General features: G+C 54.6%; 3 protein-coding genes across 4 annotated transcripts in view; 2 read left to right on the forward strand and 1 right to left on the reverse strand.

Annotated features, from left to right (window-relative positions):
• The window catches only part of slc8b1 (solute carrier family 8 member B1), a 12,326-nt gene extending 10,996 nt beyond the window's left edge, over positions 1 to 1,330 (forward strand). The window contains exons 13-14 of one of the 2 annotated variants that reach the window (XM_056602406.1): positions 1 to 25; positions 310 to 1,330. The exon at positions 1 to 25 is cut by the window's left edge and continues 40 nt beyond it. In XM_056602406.1, coding sequence (XP_056458381.1) covers positions 1 to 25; positions 310 to 501 — 217 coding nt within the window. In that variant the 3' untranslated portion in view covers positions 502 to 1,330. The remainder of the gene's footprint in view (positions 26 to 309) is intronic. The other variant, XM_056602405.1, reaches the window with a different exon arrangement.
• Positions 1,331 to 1,944: 614 nt separating this feature from the next.
• Positions 1,945 to 16,658, reverse strand: tpcn1 (two pore segment channel 1). Its single transcript, XM_056602404.1, has 26 exons — positions 16,188 to 16,658; positions 13,667 to 13,800; positions 13,162 to 13,338; positions 12,389 to 12,502; positions 12,004 to 12,134; positions 11,620 to 11,708; positions 11,472 to 11,506; positions 11,131 to 11,189; positions 10,409 to 10,508; positions 9,995 to 10,111; positions 9,089 to 9,213; positions 8,915 to 8,963; positions 8,738 to 8,801; positions 8,565 to 8,609; positions 8,187 to 8,243; positions 7,820 to 7,873; positions 7,141 to 7,213; positions 6,402 to 6,509; positions 5,607 to 5,768; positions 4,722 to 4,837; positions 3,840 to 3,886; positions 3,674 to 3,742; positions 3,482 to 3,575; positions 3,160 to 3,299; positions 2,815 to 2,895; positions 1,945 to 2,472 (listed from the first exon to the last, which is right to left on the reverse strand). Exons 1-26 carry the CDS (start codon positions 16,282 to 16,284, stop codon positions 2,293 to 2,295), a joined length of 2,517 nt encoding a protein of 838 aa, XP_056458379.1. The 5' UTR covers positions 16,285 to 16,658; the 3' UTR covers positions 1,945 to 2,292.
• iqcd (IQ motif containing D) overlaps positions 15,992 to 17,895 on the forward strand; it is a 2,020-nt gene continuing 116 nt past the window's right edge. The window contains exons 1-2 of the mRNA XM_056602867.1: positions 15,992 to 16,861; positions 17,091 to 17,710. Of these exons, the coding sequence (XP_056458842.1) occupies positions 17,111 to 17,710 (600 nt within the window). The 5' untranslated portion in view covers positions 15,992 to 16,861; positions 17,091 to 17,110. The remainder of the gene's footprint in view (positions 16,862 to 17,090; positions 17,711 to 17,895) is intronic.

Below are 17,895 nucleotides of genomic sequence, written 5' to 3' on the forward strand. Positions count from 1 at the left end.
ATTCCAGACCCACAATGCAGTGCAGGTACGCCTCTCCCAGCGGGACAACAGTTTAAATCATTAATGTTTGTTGTTTGTTCTTGTATTGTTTCTGTACTTATATTATAGTTAATTTAATTTATGATATACTATTTTTCTTTTTACTTTTGTTGAATTTTCATGTTTTTCTTGCTGGGTATAAAGTTGACAACATGCTGTAATGAAGAGGGGAATCTGATTGGTTCACATTAGTGTCTAATGAACAGTGGATTGTGATTGGTCCACATTAGTGTCTGTAATGAACAGTGGCTTGTGATTGGTCCTCCTCAGCTGGAGCCGGCGGGCCTGCTGACCTGGGTCCTGGCCGGGTCCCTGGGTCTGTCCCTGGTCCTGTCCTTCGTCATCGTCCCGCTGTGCCGCTTCCACCTGAGCCGGGCCTACGGGATGTTCCTGCTGCTGTTCTACGCCGCGTTCCTCACCGTGGCGCTGCTCACCGAGTTCGGGACGATCCACCTGACCTGAGAGCCCGCCTCCTGGGAAGACGACTCACAGCAGAGGCGGAACTCACCGGAGCGTCTTCACCGAGCAGGGCTTCAGACGGCAGCGCGGATACCGTTTGTTGGGAGAATCCCCCGCTCTAAACCCGGGTCTGAACCGGCATCGTCTTCACCTTCATCAGGACTCTGTGGCCTCAACGATGACACTTAGGGCATTTCAGGGTTTGTGGCTCAAACCCACGTCGCCTCAATGTACTGAGACCAAAGAAAAGCACCTTCTTGGACAAACGTCTCAGGGAAATTATATTTTTTTAATCGATTTTATTTGGAATGTATTGTAAATTAATGTGTACAAAAAGTGTTATCCTTATCGACCATCAGGGATAGTTTTATACCTCAACGTTTTAAAACATTATTTTGGTTACGTGAGCAGATTTGGTATTTGTGGAAGCATTAAATATTTTACTTGTAATGGTTTTAATTTATTGTGTATGATTAGTAGAGGGTAAAAGTTGCACAGATTCACATGACAAATGGAACAGTTTATTAAAATCGTTCTGCTGTATTCGGTCGGTCAAATACATTCTAATACACATACAGAAGAACAGGTTTATACAAAAGTAAAATAGTCTCTTTAGTGTTCAGAGATCTAGGATGAGGCACCAGCTTAAAATCTGTGATAATGTACAAAGGTGAGAAGGAGTCCGATCATCACAGGGAAACCAGACAGAGGGAGGACTGCTGCGCACGACATCAACCACCAGCCTGGGAGGGATGTGGTCCAGGAGGGACCAGAGTTGGGCCGTGAGCTCCAGGAGGAACCAGGGTTGGCCCGTGAGCTCCAGGAGGAACCAGGGTTGGGCCGTGAGCTCCAGGAGGAACCAGGGTTGGGCCGTGAGCTCCAGGAGGGACCAGAGTTGGGCCGTGAGATCCAGGGTGGACCAGAGTTGGACCGTGTGGTCCAGGAGGGACCAGAGTTGGACCGTGAGCTCCAGGAGGGACCAGGGTTTGGCCGTGAGCTCCAGGAGGGACCAGGGTTTGGCCGTGAGCTCCAGGAGGAACCAGGGTTGGCCCGTGAGCTCCAGGGGGGACCAGAGTCGGGCTGTGAGATCCAGGAGGAACCAGAGTTGGGCCGTGAGCTCCAGGAGGAACCAGGGTTGGCCCGTGAGATCCAGGGGGGACCAGAGTTGGGCCGTGAGCTCCAGGAGGGACCAGAGTTGGGCCGTGAGCTCCAGGAGGGACCAGAGTTGGGCCGTGAGCTCCAGGAGGGACCAGAGTCGGGCTGTGAGATCCAGGAGGAACCAGAGTTGGGCCGTGAGCTCCAGGAGGAACCAGGGTTGGCCCGTGAGATCCAGGGGGGACCAGAGTTGGGCCGTGAGATCCAGGAGGAACCAGAGTTGGGCCGTGAGCTCCAGGAGGAACCAGGGTTGGCCCGTGAGATCCAGGGGGGACCAGAGTCGGGCTGTGAGCTCAAGGGTTCCTCAAACCGGTCCCGACTCTCCCAGGGTTTTCACGAGGAACCCAGGTTGACTCTTATACAGAGCAGTCCTCCCTTAACTTAGAGGGTTCCCCTTAAACCGACAGGTCAGGGATTAACAGGGATCAGGGGCTATGACATCGCTAAGGCATTGGGCGGGAGGGGTGTACGGTAACCAGGCGATGGGCGTACACCCCGGCCCCCCCGTAGGGGCGCTGGGGCGCAGACAGGTCCGGGGGTGGGGTTCAGGAACCGGGCCGTGAGTCTCTGGTGACCGGTCCAGGGGTCCGTCGTGGGGGGGTCCCAGGAGGGGCCTCTGGGAGGCGGGGGCACGGGACCCTACTTTGGAGTGACGGGTTGCGGTGGCCTATCACCGGCGGGGGGCGTGCTGTGTGCGGAGGCCTCGGGCTGGGGGGCATCGTAGTGCGGGGGGGGGTCCGACGCAGGGCTGTCCAGGACGCGCTCCAGGCCGTGGTCGGCCTCGGACAGGTTCTCCCTGGAGAACTCGGCGTACCACTCCTGGGGGAAGCGGAGGAGACGCGCGTGAGTCACCGCGGTTAAAGGCCGCACCCGCCCCACTTCCTGTCTGAGCTCGACAGTAATGGTTGTCATGACAACTAGCACACACACACACACCAGGCAGGTTCTGAATGGCGGACACTAGTCAGATCAGGTCAGCTGAGTAATGTTTAAATTCTCTTATGAGTTTAGCTGTATTATTGATGAGTTGTAGCACCGGATTAGTGCAGAGAACGCTCACTGTGCTGTGACAGGGGAGCTCGGGTGGTAATGAAGCTTCCCTCTGAGTACACGTTGATCTACTCTCTGAAGGTGGGCCTTGGCCGCCCGCCCAGGACTCACCTGGATCTCCTCCTCGTACATCTTGATGCTCAGGTCGCTCTTGGTCCGGGACCTCCTGCCCTGGTACACCAGGGACGTGTGCTGCAGCGAGAGGCATTCACAGTCAGGGCCTTTAGCACACGCTAAGTACAGACGCTAAGTACATTCACGTATGTCAGTACGTTGGAGCAATCGTGAGGTTAATCCATTACCTGTATCCAACAAGGACATGATGAGTACTGTGTGTGATTGATGCCAGGACGTACAACATACGATAAGTGTATGTGACATGAAACTCAGAGTCGGTGCTGCGGACGCTGCAGGCCGTGTGCGTGCGTGTGTGCGTGCGTGCATGCGTGCTCTCACCCCGCCGCGGTCCATGGCCTGCAGCACCCCTTGCAGGGAGCTGAGAGACGACAGGCCGGGACACGTCTGCTTGTAGAGCTCCAGCGTGGCCAGGGCCTCGTCCCGGCTGACCTCCACCTCGAACACAATGCCGTTCTCCTCTGCAACACACACACACACACACACACACACACACACACACACACACACACACACACACACACACACACACACACACACACACACACACACACACACACACACACACACACACACACACACACCCGGTTCAGTACTTCCTCCAGAGCGGTCCTCGTGTCCCACCGTGCGTCTCTCCTCCTACCTTCCGGGTTCTCCGGCTCCCGGTTCTTGCGGCTGTAGTTCATGCGGAACACGAAGGCGTCCAGGATGAACGCCACGATTATGGTCATCACCACCTGGGGGGGGGGTGGGGGGGGGGGGGGGGAGAGGAGCGCAGGGTGAGAGGGGTCGAGGGGTCGTGACCAGGGGCCTCACCTCGTGGACACACACTCACCATGGTGACGATGTAGAAGGTCATGAAGTACAGCCGGCTCCAGTGGGACGTCATGGAGGTCACCCCCTCCTGTGGGGGGGGAGAGAGGTCACAGGTCACAGGTCAAGTCCTTAACGTCGACCACAACGTGAGACCTGAGAGCATCAGACTGGGGGAGTGGTGTTACCATGGTGATGTACCAGTTGTTGACGACCATCAGCTCAAACAGGGTGACTAGAGGACACAGGAAACACTCGTTAGGACACAGGAAACACTCGTTAGGCCAGGACACAGGAAACACTCGTTAGGCCAGGACACAGGAAACACTCGTTAGGCCAGGACACAGGAAACACTCGTTAGGCCAGGGAAGAGAGAAGAGGGAGAAGAGAAGGGAAAAAAAGAGAAGAGGGGGGAAGGAAGAGAGAAGAGAGGGGAGGAAGAGGAGGGAGGAGAGGAAGAGGAGGGAGGGGAGGAAGAGGAGGGAGGGGAGGAAGAGGAGGGAAGAGAGAAGGGAGGGAGGAAGAGGAGGGAGGGGAGGAAGAGGAGGGAGGGGAGGAAGAGGAGGGAAGAGAGAAGGGAGGGAGGAAGAGGAGGGAAGAGAGAAGGGAGGGAGGAAGAGGAGGGAGGGGAGGAAGAGGAGGGAGGAGGGAGGGGAGGGGAGGAAGGGGAGGGAGGGGAGGAAGAGAGAAGGGAGGGAGGAAGAGGAGGGAGGGGAGGAAGAGGAGGGAGGGGAGGAAGAGGAGGGAGGAGGGAAGGGAGGGGAGGGGAGGAGGGGAGGAAGGGGAGGAAGAGGAGGGAAGAGAGAAGGGAGGGAGGAAGAGGAGGGAAGAGAGAAGGGAGGGAGGAAGAGGAGGGAGGGGAGGAAGAGGAGGGAGGAGGGAAGGGAGGGGAGGAAGGGAGGGGAGGGAGAGGAGGGAGGGAGGAAGGGAAGGGAGGGAGGAAGGGAGGGTAGGGAGAGGAGGGAGGAGGGAAGGGAAGGGAGGAAGGGAGGGGAGGGAGAGGAGGGAGGGAGGAGAGGAAGAGGAGGGAGGAAGGGAGGGTAGGGGAGGAAGAGGAGGGAGGAGATTACCGAAGCTGCTGAGGATGTTGTTGAAGTTGTTCAGGTAGTAGTAGCCCTCCTCCAACACCGTCCTGTTGCCGATGGTTACGTTGATCTGCCGGTAGGAGTCGGCCACCGTGCTGTTCCTGGGGGGGGGGGGGGGGGGTGCATATGAAACGATGTAAGTCGGTCTGCTAAATTAACTTGTTGTAATGTAAATGTCCGGAGTGAATGGGGGGGAGGGGGGGGGGGGGGAGAGGACTCTGTTGGGGGGAGGGGGGGGGGGGGGGGGGGGAGAGGACTCTGTTGGGGGGAGGGGGGGGGGGGGGAGAGGACTCTGTTGGGGGGGAGGGGGGGGGGAGGGGGGAGAGGACTCTGTTGGGGGGAGGGGGGGGGGGGGGAGGGGACTCTGTTGGGGGGAGGGGGGGGAGGGGGGGGAGAGGACTCTGTTGGGGGGAGGGGGGAGAGGACTCTGTTGGCGGGGAGGGGGGGGGAGGGGGGAGAGGACTCTGTTGGGGGGAGGGGGGGGGGGGGGAGGGGACTCTGTTGGGGGGAGGGGGGGGAGGGGGGGGGAGAGGACTCTGTTGGGGGGAGGGGGGGGAGGGGGGGAGGGGACTCTGTTGGGGGGAGGGGGGGGAGGGGGGGAGAGGACTCTGTTGGGGGGAGGGGGGGGGGGGGGGGGAGGGGACTCTGTTGGGGGGAGGGGGGGGAGGGGGGGGAGAGGACTCTGTTGGGGGGAGGGTCGGGGGGGAGGGTGGGAGGGGACTCTGTTGGGGGGAGGGTCGGGGGGGAGGGTGGGAGGGGACTCTGTTGGGGGGAGGGTCGGGGAGGAGGGGGGGGAGAGGACTCTGTTGGGGGGAGGGGGGGAGAGGACTCTGTTGGGGGGAGGGGGGGGAGGGGGGGGAGAGGACTCACTTGCAGCAGTTGGGGTGGATGACGTCGGCGAAGAACTCCATGCCCACGATGGCGAAGGAGTAGTAGAAGATGATGAGGGTGAGGCCCAGGCTGGCCATGCGCGGGAAGAGCTCGAACATGGTGTCCAGCACGTTGCGGTAGCGCTGCTTGATCTTGAACAACCTGCGTTCACACCGAGGGCGTTTAGCCGACGCCATCATCCAAATAGACACACAATAAGTACATTGGTCCGAAGAAAGAGAAACAAGAATACATGTCAGTCGGTACAGAAAGGATGTTCATAGAGCCACGTGCCAATTCCAGGTGAACTCAACAAGTGAGTCTTTAGCCTAGCGGTCTGAAGACGATTACATTTTGATTATTTTTTTTTATCGATTATTTCCATAAAAAAAAGAAAAGAAAAGAAGCATACTCAGTCTTTCTAATCTAGAAGCGAGTATGCCTAAATGTATGTGCCCTTTTACATTTGTCCAAATTATGATTATTATTTTTATGCTGCAAGTTTAGCTCAGGAACAATACTATACAATGGTGTATTCCCTTTTTTCTAGTTAAAGCACAATGAAATGGTTATTTCATTATGAAATGGTTCATTCTAAATAATATTTAGGTATTTTTGTCATCTGCACGCATTGTTGAATCGATATCGAAGCGATTGGATCAATATAGAATCGAATCGAAATCGAATGAAAACCTAAAGAATCGAATTGAATTGAATTGTGAGGTACCTGGCAGTACCCAGCCCTATTTAACATCACGTCAATGAGGAGGGCCTTGGGGGGGGGGGGGGGGTCACCTGAGAAGCTGCAGCGGCCGCAGCACCACGATGAAGTAGAAAGGCTCCATGTCGAAGGCCAGAGCAATCAAACCCAGGAAGGCGAACACCGTCACAGAGAAGTCAAACCTGGACGGAGGCCAGAACCACTCAGCACAGAACTATTACCTATACACACAGACGTGGCCAGGAGGAACCACCACGGTCTACCATTACTGTTCTTACGAACATTATATCATAATAAAGCAACGGCCAACCCTTTATTAAACCAATACGAACAGTTAGTAGATATTAGTTACTTTTATCTATAATATGAATGTTTTTAAATCAGCTGAATTTCTTATGCGGCACTTTGAGCAGACAAACATCTGATCAATAATTCTAAAAGCAGAAGTGTTTTCACAATAAGAGCAAAGTGAATGTGTATCCACAATAAGAGCGTGAGTAGATGTTTCTACATTAAGAGCGTGAGTAGGTGTTTCTCACAATAAGAGCGTGAGTAGGCGTTTAACAAAAGAAGAGCATGAGGAGGTGTTTCCACAATAAGAGCGTGAGGTGGTGTTTCCCAAAATAAGAGCATGAGGAGGTGTTTCCACAATAAGAGCATGAGGAGGTGTTTCCACAATAAGAGCGTGAGGAGGTGTTTCCACAATAAGAGCGTGAGGAGGTGTTTCCACAATAAGAGCGTGAGGAGGTGTTTCCACAGTAAGAGCGTGAGGAGGCGTTTCCACAATAAGAGAGTGAGGCGGAGTTCACTCACAGGTTCCACCCAGAGCTGATGTAGGCCATAGGACCCAGGCCGGCCACCTTCAGCAGCACCTCCACCCCGTAGACTAGAGGAGAGCAGTGAGACAGGACAGAGAGTGAGACAGGACCTCCACCCCGTAGACCAGAGGGGGACAGAGAGTGAGACAGGACAGAGAGCAGTGAGACAGGACCGCCAACCCGTAGACTAGAGGAGAGCAGTGGGACAGGACAGAGAGCAGTGAGACAGGACAGAGAGTGAGACAGGACAGAGAGTGAGACAGGACCTCCACCCCGTAGACTAGAGGAGGACAGAGAGTGAGACAGGACAGAGACAGGACAGAGACACGTGAGACAGGAGAGAGACACGTGAGACAGGACAGAGAGCAGGGAGACAGGAAAGAGAGCAGTGAGACAGGACAGAGAGCAGTGAGACAGGACAGAGAGCAGTGAGACAGGACAGAGAGCAGTGAGACAGGACAGAGCGCAGTGAGACAGGACAGAGCAGTGAGACAGGACAGAGCACAGTGAGACAGGACAGAGCGCAGTGAGACAGGACAGAGCAGTGAGACAGGACAGAGAGCAGTGAGACAGGACAGAGCAGTGAGACAGGACAGAGCGCAGTGAGACAGGACATCGTGGGGTCTGAGTCACGGGACACGGCTTCCTGTGCTGACATAAGGAGGACGACTCACTGGTCAGGAAGACGATGTAACTCCAGGGAACGAATCGGGACCAGGAGAAGCCGCCTGTAGGAGAGAGTGAGAGTCTGAAGGGGGTTCACAGGCAACCCTGGGGTTAGGGTGAGGGCTACCCCAAACCTAGGGTTAGGGGTACCCCACAACCAGAACCCTAGAGCTGGGGTTAGGGTTAGGGTCAGGGTGACCCCAACACCACATCCCGACCTCATTCTAACCTCAAGGTAACCGCTTACTCTATCACAACATGAAACAGAAAACAGGATAGGTAACGAGTTGTGGATGTGGAACATTGGTTGATGATTTCTAGGCTGCGGTAGGTGAAAGTTTCACATCCCTTGAGGATCATCCGGCGGTGGCTTACTGTTCAACATGTAGGTCTCCACAAGGATCCAGATGCCGTTGGTAGCCACCACCACATCTGCAGACACACACAGGGGACATAGGGGCGGTTGGGTGGGCTGGGGTTACTGTGACCAGTGGGTGGTACTACCACAGAGGGCACGGTGTATGCTGATGTTTGGGTGGAGCGAGGACACAGGGTGTTACCGCTAAACACTCGGTATGCACGGGGAACAAACCAAGACAGAGACCAGCCCTCCGTACAAGATACTGTACATCAAGCACCCCCGTCTCCCAACCAACGTCACGGTAACTCCCTCAACCCCTTTGGGCCGGTAAGTTACTCGAGTTCCCCCTCAAAATCCCAAACCAACACGTCGGATGGTGCCAGCATACTTACACATGGTGTACTGGAAGGCCTTGGACTTCACCAGCAGGTTGATGCCTTTGGAGTGAGAGCAGACGATACAGAGAGCAGAAGAGACCGAAGTGAGAGCAGGGAAAGGCTTGTGCGACAGAATGAGGAACAGAATTCATCCGTCTATTATCGTGAGGCCAAAAGACAGAAGTCACCTTTGAAAATGAGGAAGGTTGTGTGTGGCAGATCGTCGAACCAGTGTTCCCCACTCCGGCGAGCCTGGGAGAGAAGGTTATGACCCCGTTTATGTCGATATAAATAAAGATATGATGTGTGTATACACGTGTGCACACAGACACGGACCTGAAGCACATCCTGGCTGAGGAACGTACCTTCCACTTGAGTCCGATGACCTCGTAGAACTTGTAGAAGTCCTGCAGACTGCAAGAGAAGAGAAGGTCCTCGTTTAGACAATGAACTCTGTTAGCGAGGATAGTCCTCGTTAAGGCACTGAACCCTGTTAACGGTATAGTCCTCGTTAAGAGGTGGCGTTGGGGGGGGGTTACCTGAGCATGGGGGTGTCCGAGACGTTGAGGACCTTGTAGGTCAGGTAGCGGTCTCTGGCCGACATGCGCGGACGGTAGAAACGCATCAGCCCGTCAAACTGCTTCAGAGAGACTCCCTCCGGCCGCTGGCCGCCACAGGGCGGGGTCAACACAACAGAACAACACGCCGTGAGTACAGGCTACTGGTATCACTGGTACTACTGGTACCCTGTTCACTGAATACAGGCTGGTACCACTGGTACTACTGGTACCGTGTTCAATGAATACAGGCTGGTACCACTGGTACTACTGGTACCCTGTTCAATGAATACAGGCTGGTACCACTGGTACTACTGGTACCCTGTTCAATGAATACAGGCTGGTATCACTGGTACTACTGGTACCCTGTTCACTGAATACAGGCTGGTACCACTGGTACTACTGGTACCCTGTTCACTGAATACAGGCTGGTACCACTGGTATTACTGGTACCATGATGTTCACTGAATACAGGCTGGTACCACTGGTATTACTGGTACCATGTTCACTGAACAACCACACCAGAGGAGGACGCTGCTGCCATTAACATCCAGACACAGGAAGTGGCTCTCGGCTACAAGCTGGTTTTTATTTAGAAAAGCTTAACGAGGGACAAGCTTAACGAGGGACAAAGCTTAACGAGGGACATGGATCGTATAAAAGCCTCAACTAGACATCCGGCAGCAGCACAACATGTGATTAACGGGTCGATTCTCTCTGTTGTCCCTGACCAATCAACTATACACACCAGATTATACCATCATTATACTTATGAACCAATAACAGGTACAAACATTACAGACCATCACTAACCACACACACACACACACACACACACACACACACACACACACACACACACACACACTGGGGGTCAGCAGACAGTACCTGTCGGCTGACGAGCAGCTGGAAGGCGTGGTCGATGGCGGAGCGTTTGTGGAGCAGCAGCGATTTAAACTTCATCTTCTCCACACCGTTGAAGGTGTCAAACACCACTGCCAGCAGCTGAGGGAGAGACAGAGGACACCGTCATCATCAGCCGCCCAACGGACCACAGCGCTGCTGCTGCTGCTGCTGCTGCTGCTTCAGAGCCCGGGGAGAACCTCCGCAGACAACGTTACCGATGTGAGACGGCCTGTGTGCCAATGGTGGGGAAATCAGCTCTTACACACATTCTGTGACTAAAACATGTGATATCACTTCCATATTCAAGGCTAATTGCTTTCTAATTAGGAGCTTTAAGTCCTAAATGGTAAACAGAATAAAGGTGGACATGGCCCACGGTATAAATTAAAAGCGCACCAAGTTCATGACGAAGTAGAGCTCTATGGAGAGGTACACGATGAAGAAGACACAGCACCAGCGGTTTCTGGAGTAGGCGGGCATCATCACGTCAGGAAAGCTGCAGGGAACAGAGTTAGAGTCCGTATTAAAGCTGCAGTATTTGAACAGAGTTAGAGTCCGTATTAAAGTTGCAGTATTTGAACAGAGTTAGAGTCCGTATTAAAGCTGCAGTATTTAAACAGAGTTAGAGTCCGTATTAAAGTTGCAGTATTTGAACAGAGTTAGAGTCCGTATTAAAGTTGCAGTATTTGAACAGAGTTAGAGTCCGTATTAAAACTGCAGTATTTAAACAGAGCTAGAGTCCGTATTTAAAGCTGTAGGGAAACAGAGAGTCCGTATTTAAAGCTGCAGTATTTAAACAGCGTTAGAGTCCGTATTAAAGCTGCAGTATTTAAACAAAGTTAGAGTCCGTATTAAATCTGCAGTATTTAAACAGAGTTAGAGTCAGTATTTAAAGCTGCAGTATTTAAACAGAGCGCTCTAGTTGATTTAAATCTACAGTATTAAAAAAGAGAACTAGAGTCCATTTTTAAAGCTGCAGTATTTAAACAGAGCATTAGAGTCAGTATTTAAAGCTGCAGTATTTAAACAGAGTGCTAGAGTCTGTATTTAAAGTCTTGTTGTGAGGCGTTTGGTGAGAAGGCGCTGGGTGTGAACACGGTGAACTCGTCTTGACTTACTTTGCTGTGGTTAGAAGCACAAACAGACTGACCATGCTGTTCTCCAGCGTGTTGAAGTACTGCCGGGACAGAGAGAGAGAACCAACATGACCACACAGAATCAAGTAAAACCAGTAAGGCAGAGAGAGAGAGAACCAACATGACCACACAGAATCAAGTAAAACCAGTAAGGTAGAGAGAGAGAACCAACATGACCACAGAGAATCAGAGAGAACCAACATGACCCCACAGAAAAAGGTAAAACCAGCAGAGAGAGAGAGCCAACATCACCAAACACAATCCAGTAAAACCAGCAGTGGCCAGTAAAGGTGTGGCCTGTCTAGCGTCCGGGCCGGACCTACCGGGTCAGACGTGTTTGGAGAGAAGAGGCAGAAGCCTGAGAGGAGACAGAAAGAGCCGTCAGAACCCCTCATGAAACAGGAGCCCTTCATCTCATCAGTGTGCGTACAGACGACGCAGTGGTACAAGAGGTCTGGTCTGGTGTCTCACCCAGGATGGCGAAGATCACCATGAAGAAGAGCAGCAGCAGCAGGATGTCGATGAAGGGCGGGAGCGACTGGAAGATCTGCCGCAGGTTTCTGTCCAGAGAGAGGCGTGTTACCGGAGGGTCAGACACACAGGAGCCCGGGTTCAGCGCCGGGTGGATTCCCAGGTTCAGTTACATTCAGTTCAGTTATGTTATTTTATTTGTCAAATGAACAACATAACAGGCAAGCAGTCATAGCCGGCAGTGACATTTTTGTGTTCCAAGCTCTCCTAACAATGTAAAAAATAAATAAACGTAGTATAAGACTAAAAGGAGTAACAAAGAGCCAGCCGGCGGTGTCAGCGCCGGCTGGGGGTCCGCGTCCCGGGGAGGGGGGGGTACCGTACCTGCGCACAGCGCCGCAGTATCTGCAGTCCACCAGGAAGATGGGTCTGAGGGCCCTGGTGACACGCAGGTGGGACGTCTGCCGGACCAGAACCACGATGGCTTCCACGAACTGCAGCATGAGGACACAGGTCTGTGGGGGGGGGGGGGGGGGGGCACAGGATCAGACACTCCCCACTGTTTGGTGCTTCACAGAAGTGCTCGAGGGGAAATGGGTACGGGAACAAGGCACTTCCTGTGTCAGTCTTTTGTTCCTCTCTTTCTGCTTTTGTTCTGACGCTGTTCGTTTCATTTCACCGGTTCACCCGAGCTCACGGAGGGTCGAGGTGCGGTCGGACCAGGACCTCAGGAGTCCCTCAGTTTCCCCCCACGGGTCACATTACCTACCTTCACCATGGTCCTCTTGTGGCGGATGAACGTGTCGAAGCCCAACCAGCGCAGCTTCATGCACAGCTCGAACGCCACCATGACCAACGCCAGCAGCTCCAGGGTGGCGTGCACCTGGGGCGCACACACACACACACACACACACACACACACACACACACACACACACACACACACACACACACACACACACACACACACACACACACACACACACACACACACACACACACACACACACACACACACAGTGTTTAAAGAAGTGTTTCAGGCGCTCCGTTGTGCCGGCAGCCCTTAGACAGTACAACAGCGCCTGATGGGTGTATGTGTTTGCATGTGCATACGTGTCTGTGTGTTTAGGTATGTGTGCATATTTAGAATTATGTGTGTACGGACATATGTACACATACATATTTTAACACTGGGCCACCTCTCTTTGTTTCTTACATTGCATTTACACACTTTAATATACTTTCAGGTACTGGACCTGGGCCACATCATACTTTATACTGTTCCGTTTGTCCTTCCTTTACCATCTATTTTGGTTTTCCTTAGCACTACTTTGTATTTTTATTGTATGGTATTATATCCTTTGTCTGCCATTTTCCCTTACAGGATTAATAAAGTTGCGTCTTTCTATCTATAGATCTGTCTGTCCGTCCGTCTGTCTGTCTGTCTGTCCGTCCGTCTGTCCGTCAGTCCATCTGTCCATCCGTCCGTCTGTCCGTCCGTCCGTCCATCCGTCTGTCCGTCGGTCCGACCCCGGGACTCACGTAGACGTCCAGGCGCAGCGAGGGCACGGCGGGGGCCTCGCACAGCGACAGCACCATGAGCAGCAGGCCGGTCAGCAGCTCCATCATGTAGAACAGGTGGTTGTGGGCGAACAGGTACGCCGCCAGGGCCTTGGGGTTGCGCGGGTGGGTGAAAAACTTGTCATTGTTCTCGCCTTCCTGTGGGGGGCGCCGTGGGGCGCGCAGGAGGGGAGGGGTGTTAGTGGGGCAGGGTGGGACTCACAAACAAAGTGTGCAGAGTACGGCCTCTTATGAGGGAGTCAAGCCGCTAGCCGCGATGCTAACCCACAGTGCTGACCCAGTGTGTACCTGCAGGTAGAGGGCTGCCTCCTGGTAATGAAGTGGTTAGCCCCAGCGCTAGCCGCGGTGCTAACCCACAGTGCTGACCCAGTGTGTACCTGCAGGTAGAGGGCTGCCTCCTGGTAATGAAGTGGTTAGCCCCAGCGCTAGCCGCGGTGCTAACCCACAGTGCTGACCCAGTGTGTACCTGCAGGTAGATGGCTGCCTCCTGGTAATTCATCTCCCAGCTGTGGCGGAATGATGCATTTTGGGGTCTGTGGTTCTGTGGTCCCGGCGTTGCGATCACCGCATTGTTCACGACATCATAGTTGCCTCCTCCATCTGTGACATCAGAGGAAAGAGAAAAAGGTGCACGTTCAGGGAGAGAGTCAAAACCCTCTCGTCACGCAACTCACGGGGCTGTGGATACAAAAAGCCCTGTTAACCCCAGTTAACCCCAGTAGGTGCCTCCCAGTAGGTGCCTCCCAGTAGGTGCCTCCCAGTAGGTGCATCCCAGTAGGTGCCTCCCAGTAGGTGCCTCCCAGTAGGTGCCTCCCAGTAGGTGCCTCCCAGTAGGTGCCTCCCAGTAGGTGCCTCCCAGTAGGTGCATCCCAGTAGGCGCAACGTGGACACAGAGCCCGCAGCGCTGGTCTCCTACCCACGAGCTCGGGGTGCATGATGGAGGAGATCACCAGTGGACTGTCGCCCCGCAGCCGCTGGGAACACCATGTTCCCGTCTCCCAGGTACAGACCTCCATGGCCCGGCCTGGGTTGGTGTCAGTCCGCCGCCACGGACCTATGGGAAACCTTTTCCCGCTCCTCAAAGTCCACACTCCGGTCCAGAGGTTCGGCCGTCCACTCGCTCGGGGAGTCCAGTCAGACCATGGCTCCGGTGACTGACCACCACACCCAAGAAGGACAGTATGCTGTCAGCTGGCAGCTCAATACGTCTCCGCGCAAAAGCAGCGGACAAAGCTCCTTAAACAAAAGTACAAGACGACGAAGACGCTGTTCTCTCCGCCGAGCGCGTTCCGCCGAGCCGGGACTAGGAGACACCCTCTCCCTGATGAAGTGCTGATACCAGTGACAGCGACAGGAGCAATAACTTTTACTGCCACAGTGGCAGTAACACCTGAGCTTTGACCCCGCCCCCCCCCCCCCCCGCCCTGCTCGAAGGTGAGTAAATATGAAAATGAAACACCCTGCACACATAACAGGCTGCTCTGCCCTACGTCAGAAGCTCGTCTAACAAGGCCCCTCTCTGCCCCGGACACATGGAGTCGGCTGGAACCCGGACAAGGGGGGGGGGGGGGGGGGGGGGGAGTGTGTACCAGGGGGAGAGTGGGTCTAGTTGTTCCAACTCTAAACACATCGCCACGGTGACGCCTGCCCACTGCTGGCTCCAGAGGCCTGCTTCCTACTGAACCAGTTACGGACGGTCAGAACAGGAACACTCTCTCCACTCAATGCAAATCCAATGTATCCTAATAACACCTGGCTGTACTCTAACACCACCCTATCACTTCCTGGGGTGATGAGTCCTGAGTGTCTGAACAGGAAGTGACAGGAAGCTATCCTCAGGCCCTGGTCACATGCTCCGGCGTTCCCCTCAGCCCGCCCGTCTCCATGGTGAACCACAGAGAGATCCAGCCCGTCGGTCTCCAGGGATCAGCTGGTGTCTGCGGTGGAGACGGTCTAGCGGACGTCCTGTCGGGGATTCAGCTCGGGCCGGCAGCAGCGCACGTTGCACAACTCTGGCCCTCTCGTTTGTCTCCGAACAATACCTTGTGTGGAGCTCCCCGTCAATAACGCCGTGGGCCGGTGGTCGGGCCTGGTACTGCGCCGGCACCGGCCGCCCAGACGATCAACTCCTCTCTCCGACTACACCTGACCACTCGACGTGACACGAGGAGCCACGCCGTCAGCTCCACACGACGGCCCGTCTGAAGGCCGGGTCAGACCAGAGCCCCTGGGGTTCACACTCACTCCTTATGGTCGCTCTGCTCCCCGAGCCGGCAGCAGGAACAAGCTGGTCGTCCACTTCTCTCTCTCTCGGGATCCGTTCCCAGGTCGGCCGGAGAAGCTCCTTCGTCTTCCGTTTGTTTCCACAGCAAAAACTCAAAGCCCACAGGCGCTCACACAAACAGACATTCGCTCCACGGCTAGTCGCACATCACCCGAGGCTGGATGTTGGTCTGACATGGACACACACAACACAAACATGTTGCCCGGGACTATGAGGTGGGGGAGGGAGGGGGGACGCCACTAAAATGGTCTGCTGAGACTGCAGTTTTCTCCATTGGTCAGTTTGTAGTGAATATAAGAGGCACACAAAAGGCAGTAGGATTACTACACAGAATGGACGCATGCGTGCTGCACACGTAAATACAGCTTGGTGGCCGTTTTAGACAACGTGTGGCCCCAGCTTTTGAGGGGGAACTCAACAACAGAACTTCAAACGGTGCCTCGTCACTTCCCCCCTGCAGAGGTCCTGCATGGGGACGATGGGCAACACAACGAACCTCCACGGAGCTGTCATTACACAGGACCGCGGAGGTGGGATCGCGCTTCATGAACACTTATTTACCCAGGGCTCAGTCTAGACAGCTTCAGGTCAACTTTCAATGTCAACAGAGAGCGTCCCGTCGCAGGACTGGGACCTGCAGGGACGGCGCGGTGTTCAACAGGACATTTGAAATCGAAAGAAGAAGAATGAAGGGTCCGCTTACTCTCGTCCGCCCTCTCCGCCTCCTCGTTCAGCAGTCCGCTGCTGGCCTCGTCCCAGGTCAGGATCAGAGGCACGTCGTCGTCCTCCGTCTCCATCATGAACAGCTCAGAGACCTGTGATCCTCTCCGAGGTCTGCAAGGCGGCAGCGGTCAGTGGGGATCCTTAAGCAGCGACGTCCTCTAAAGCCCCGTCCCAGCCCTGGGAGACATGGCCGGGGAGTCTGTCACTCACCCGATGGGGTGTCTGACACTCACCCGGTGGGATGACTGTCACTCACACGGTCCGCGGGGAGGCGTGGGCTCAGATGTTAACACCGAGGCTGTTGTTGTGTCTGTACCCGGCTAGCAATGCGAACAGCATCGCTTCTAAAAAGCCCCGCGACGATGTCAACAACAAACATCGACATGCAGTCTTGTGATGTGGTACAAACAAACGGCAATTCACGACATACGACCGGGAAGTGTTTCGCGACATGCCGCGTCGAGATACGGCGGGCGGATGTTTCAAAGTAAAAGACAGTTTGGTTTCTTAGCAACAGCGATGAAGAAACATCAACAGAAAACGTTTTTCACCAACTGACCCACTGACTCTGCAAAACTAGTTAGTGCAATTAGTTGGTTAGTGCGTGCAAAGTTTTGGCCCAGAATATCTGACAAGAACTACTGGTTTTAAAAGGTAGGACAGGTTAAAGTTCCCACTACATATAAGCAAAGATGACATGTTGTCAAACATTGAATTCACTTATTTAATGTTCTAATATATATATATATATATATATATATATATATATATACAAATATATGTTTAATAATAGTGTATTCAAACTGACTCTGAAAACATCATGAAGCTAGTAATGTAAAATACTCTTTTATTTTTTTGCTTGTTTATCATTTCACCGTGCCAGCACGTTCAGAGGTGAAGATCATGTCAGCAGGGCCTGGTCCAGATCCACCATCCAGGCCGATCAGCGAGGAGGCCATGAGGATCCTGGAGCCTTCCCAGAAGAAGCTGCCCTCCCTGGAGGCCGAGCGCACCGCCGGTGTGATGGCGGACTGCCTCCACCAGGTGGAGCTGCTGGCCATGCTGCCCTCCGTGCTGCAGAACCTGGACCGCCTGTCTCCCAGCCTGAGCGAGGAGCTCGGCGAGGCTCTGAGCGGGCACCGGCTCACCGTGGAGAGGGTGGACCAGGCGGAGGAGGCGCCGACGGCTGAGCTGGACAAGGAGTTCCGGTCCTCCTTGAAGAACGTCCTGAGGCTGCTCCGAGACCGCCCCGCCGACCTCAGGGCTGTGAGGGCCGCGGCCGAGGCGGGGGGCCCGGGGCGGAGCGAGGGCATGCAGGGTCTGATCGGGGGGCTGCAGGGTCTCCACCGGATCCTGGTGCAGCGCCTGCTGACCGGGCCCGGCGAGGAGAGGCAGCGGGCGCGGTTCCTCCAGGACCTGGCTCAGAGACACGCCAACAACCTGGGCCTGCTGGCCCTGTTGGAGGAAAAGGTGGCGGCCGTCACCCGGGAGAGAGACGCGGAGGTACGGCCTACGTCTCACACACCTTTAGCCTCACAGAGAGGGACCAGGGAGGTACGGCCTACATCTCACACGCCTTTAGCCTCACAGAGAGGGACCAGGGAGGTACGGCCTACATCTCACACGCCTTTAGCCTCACAGAGAGGGACCAGGGAGGTACGGTCCTACATCACACCTTTAGCCTCACA

This window comes from Gadus chalcogrammus, chromosome 11 (genome assembly GCF_026213295.1).
Source record: "Gadus chalcogrammus isolate NIFS_2021 chromosome 11, NIFS_Gcha_1.0, whole genome shotgun sequence".
Lineage (NCBI taxonomy): Eukaryota > Metazoa > Chordata > Actinopteri > Gadiformes > Gadidae > Gadus > Gadus chalcogrammus.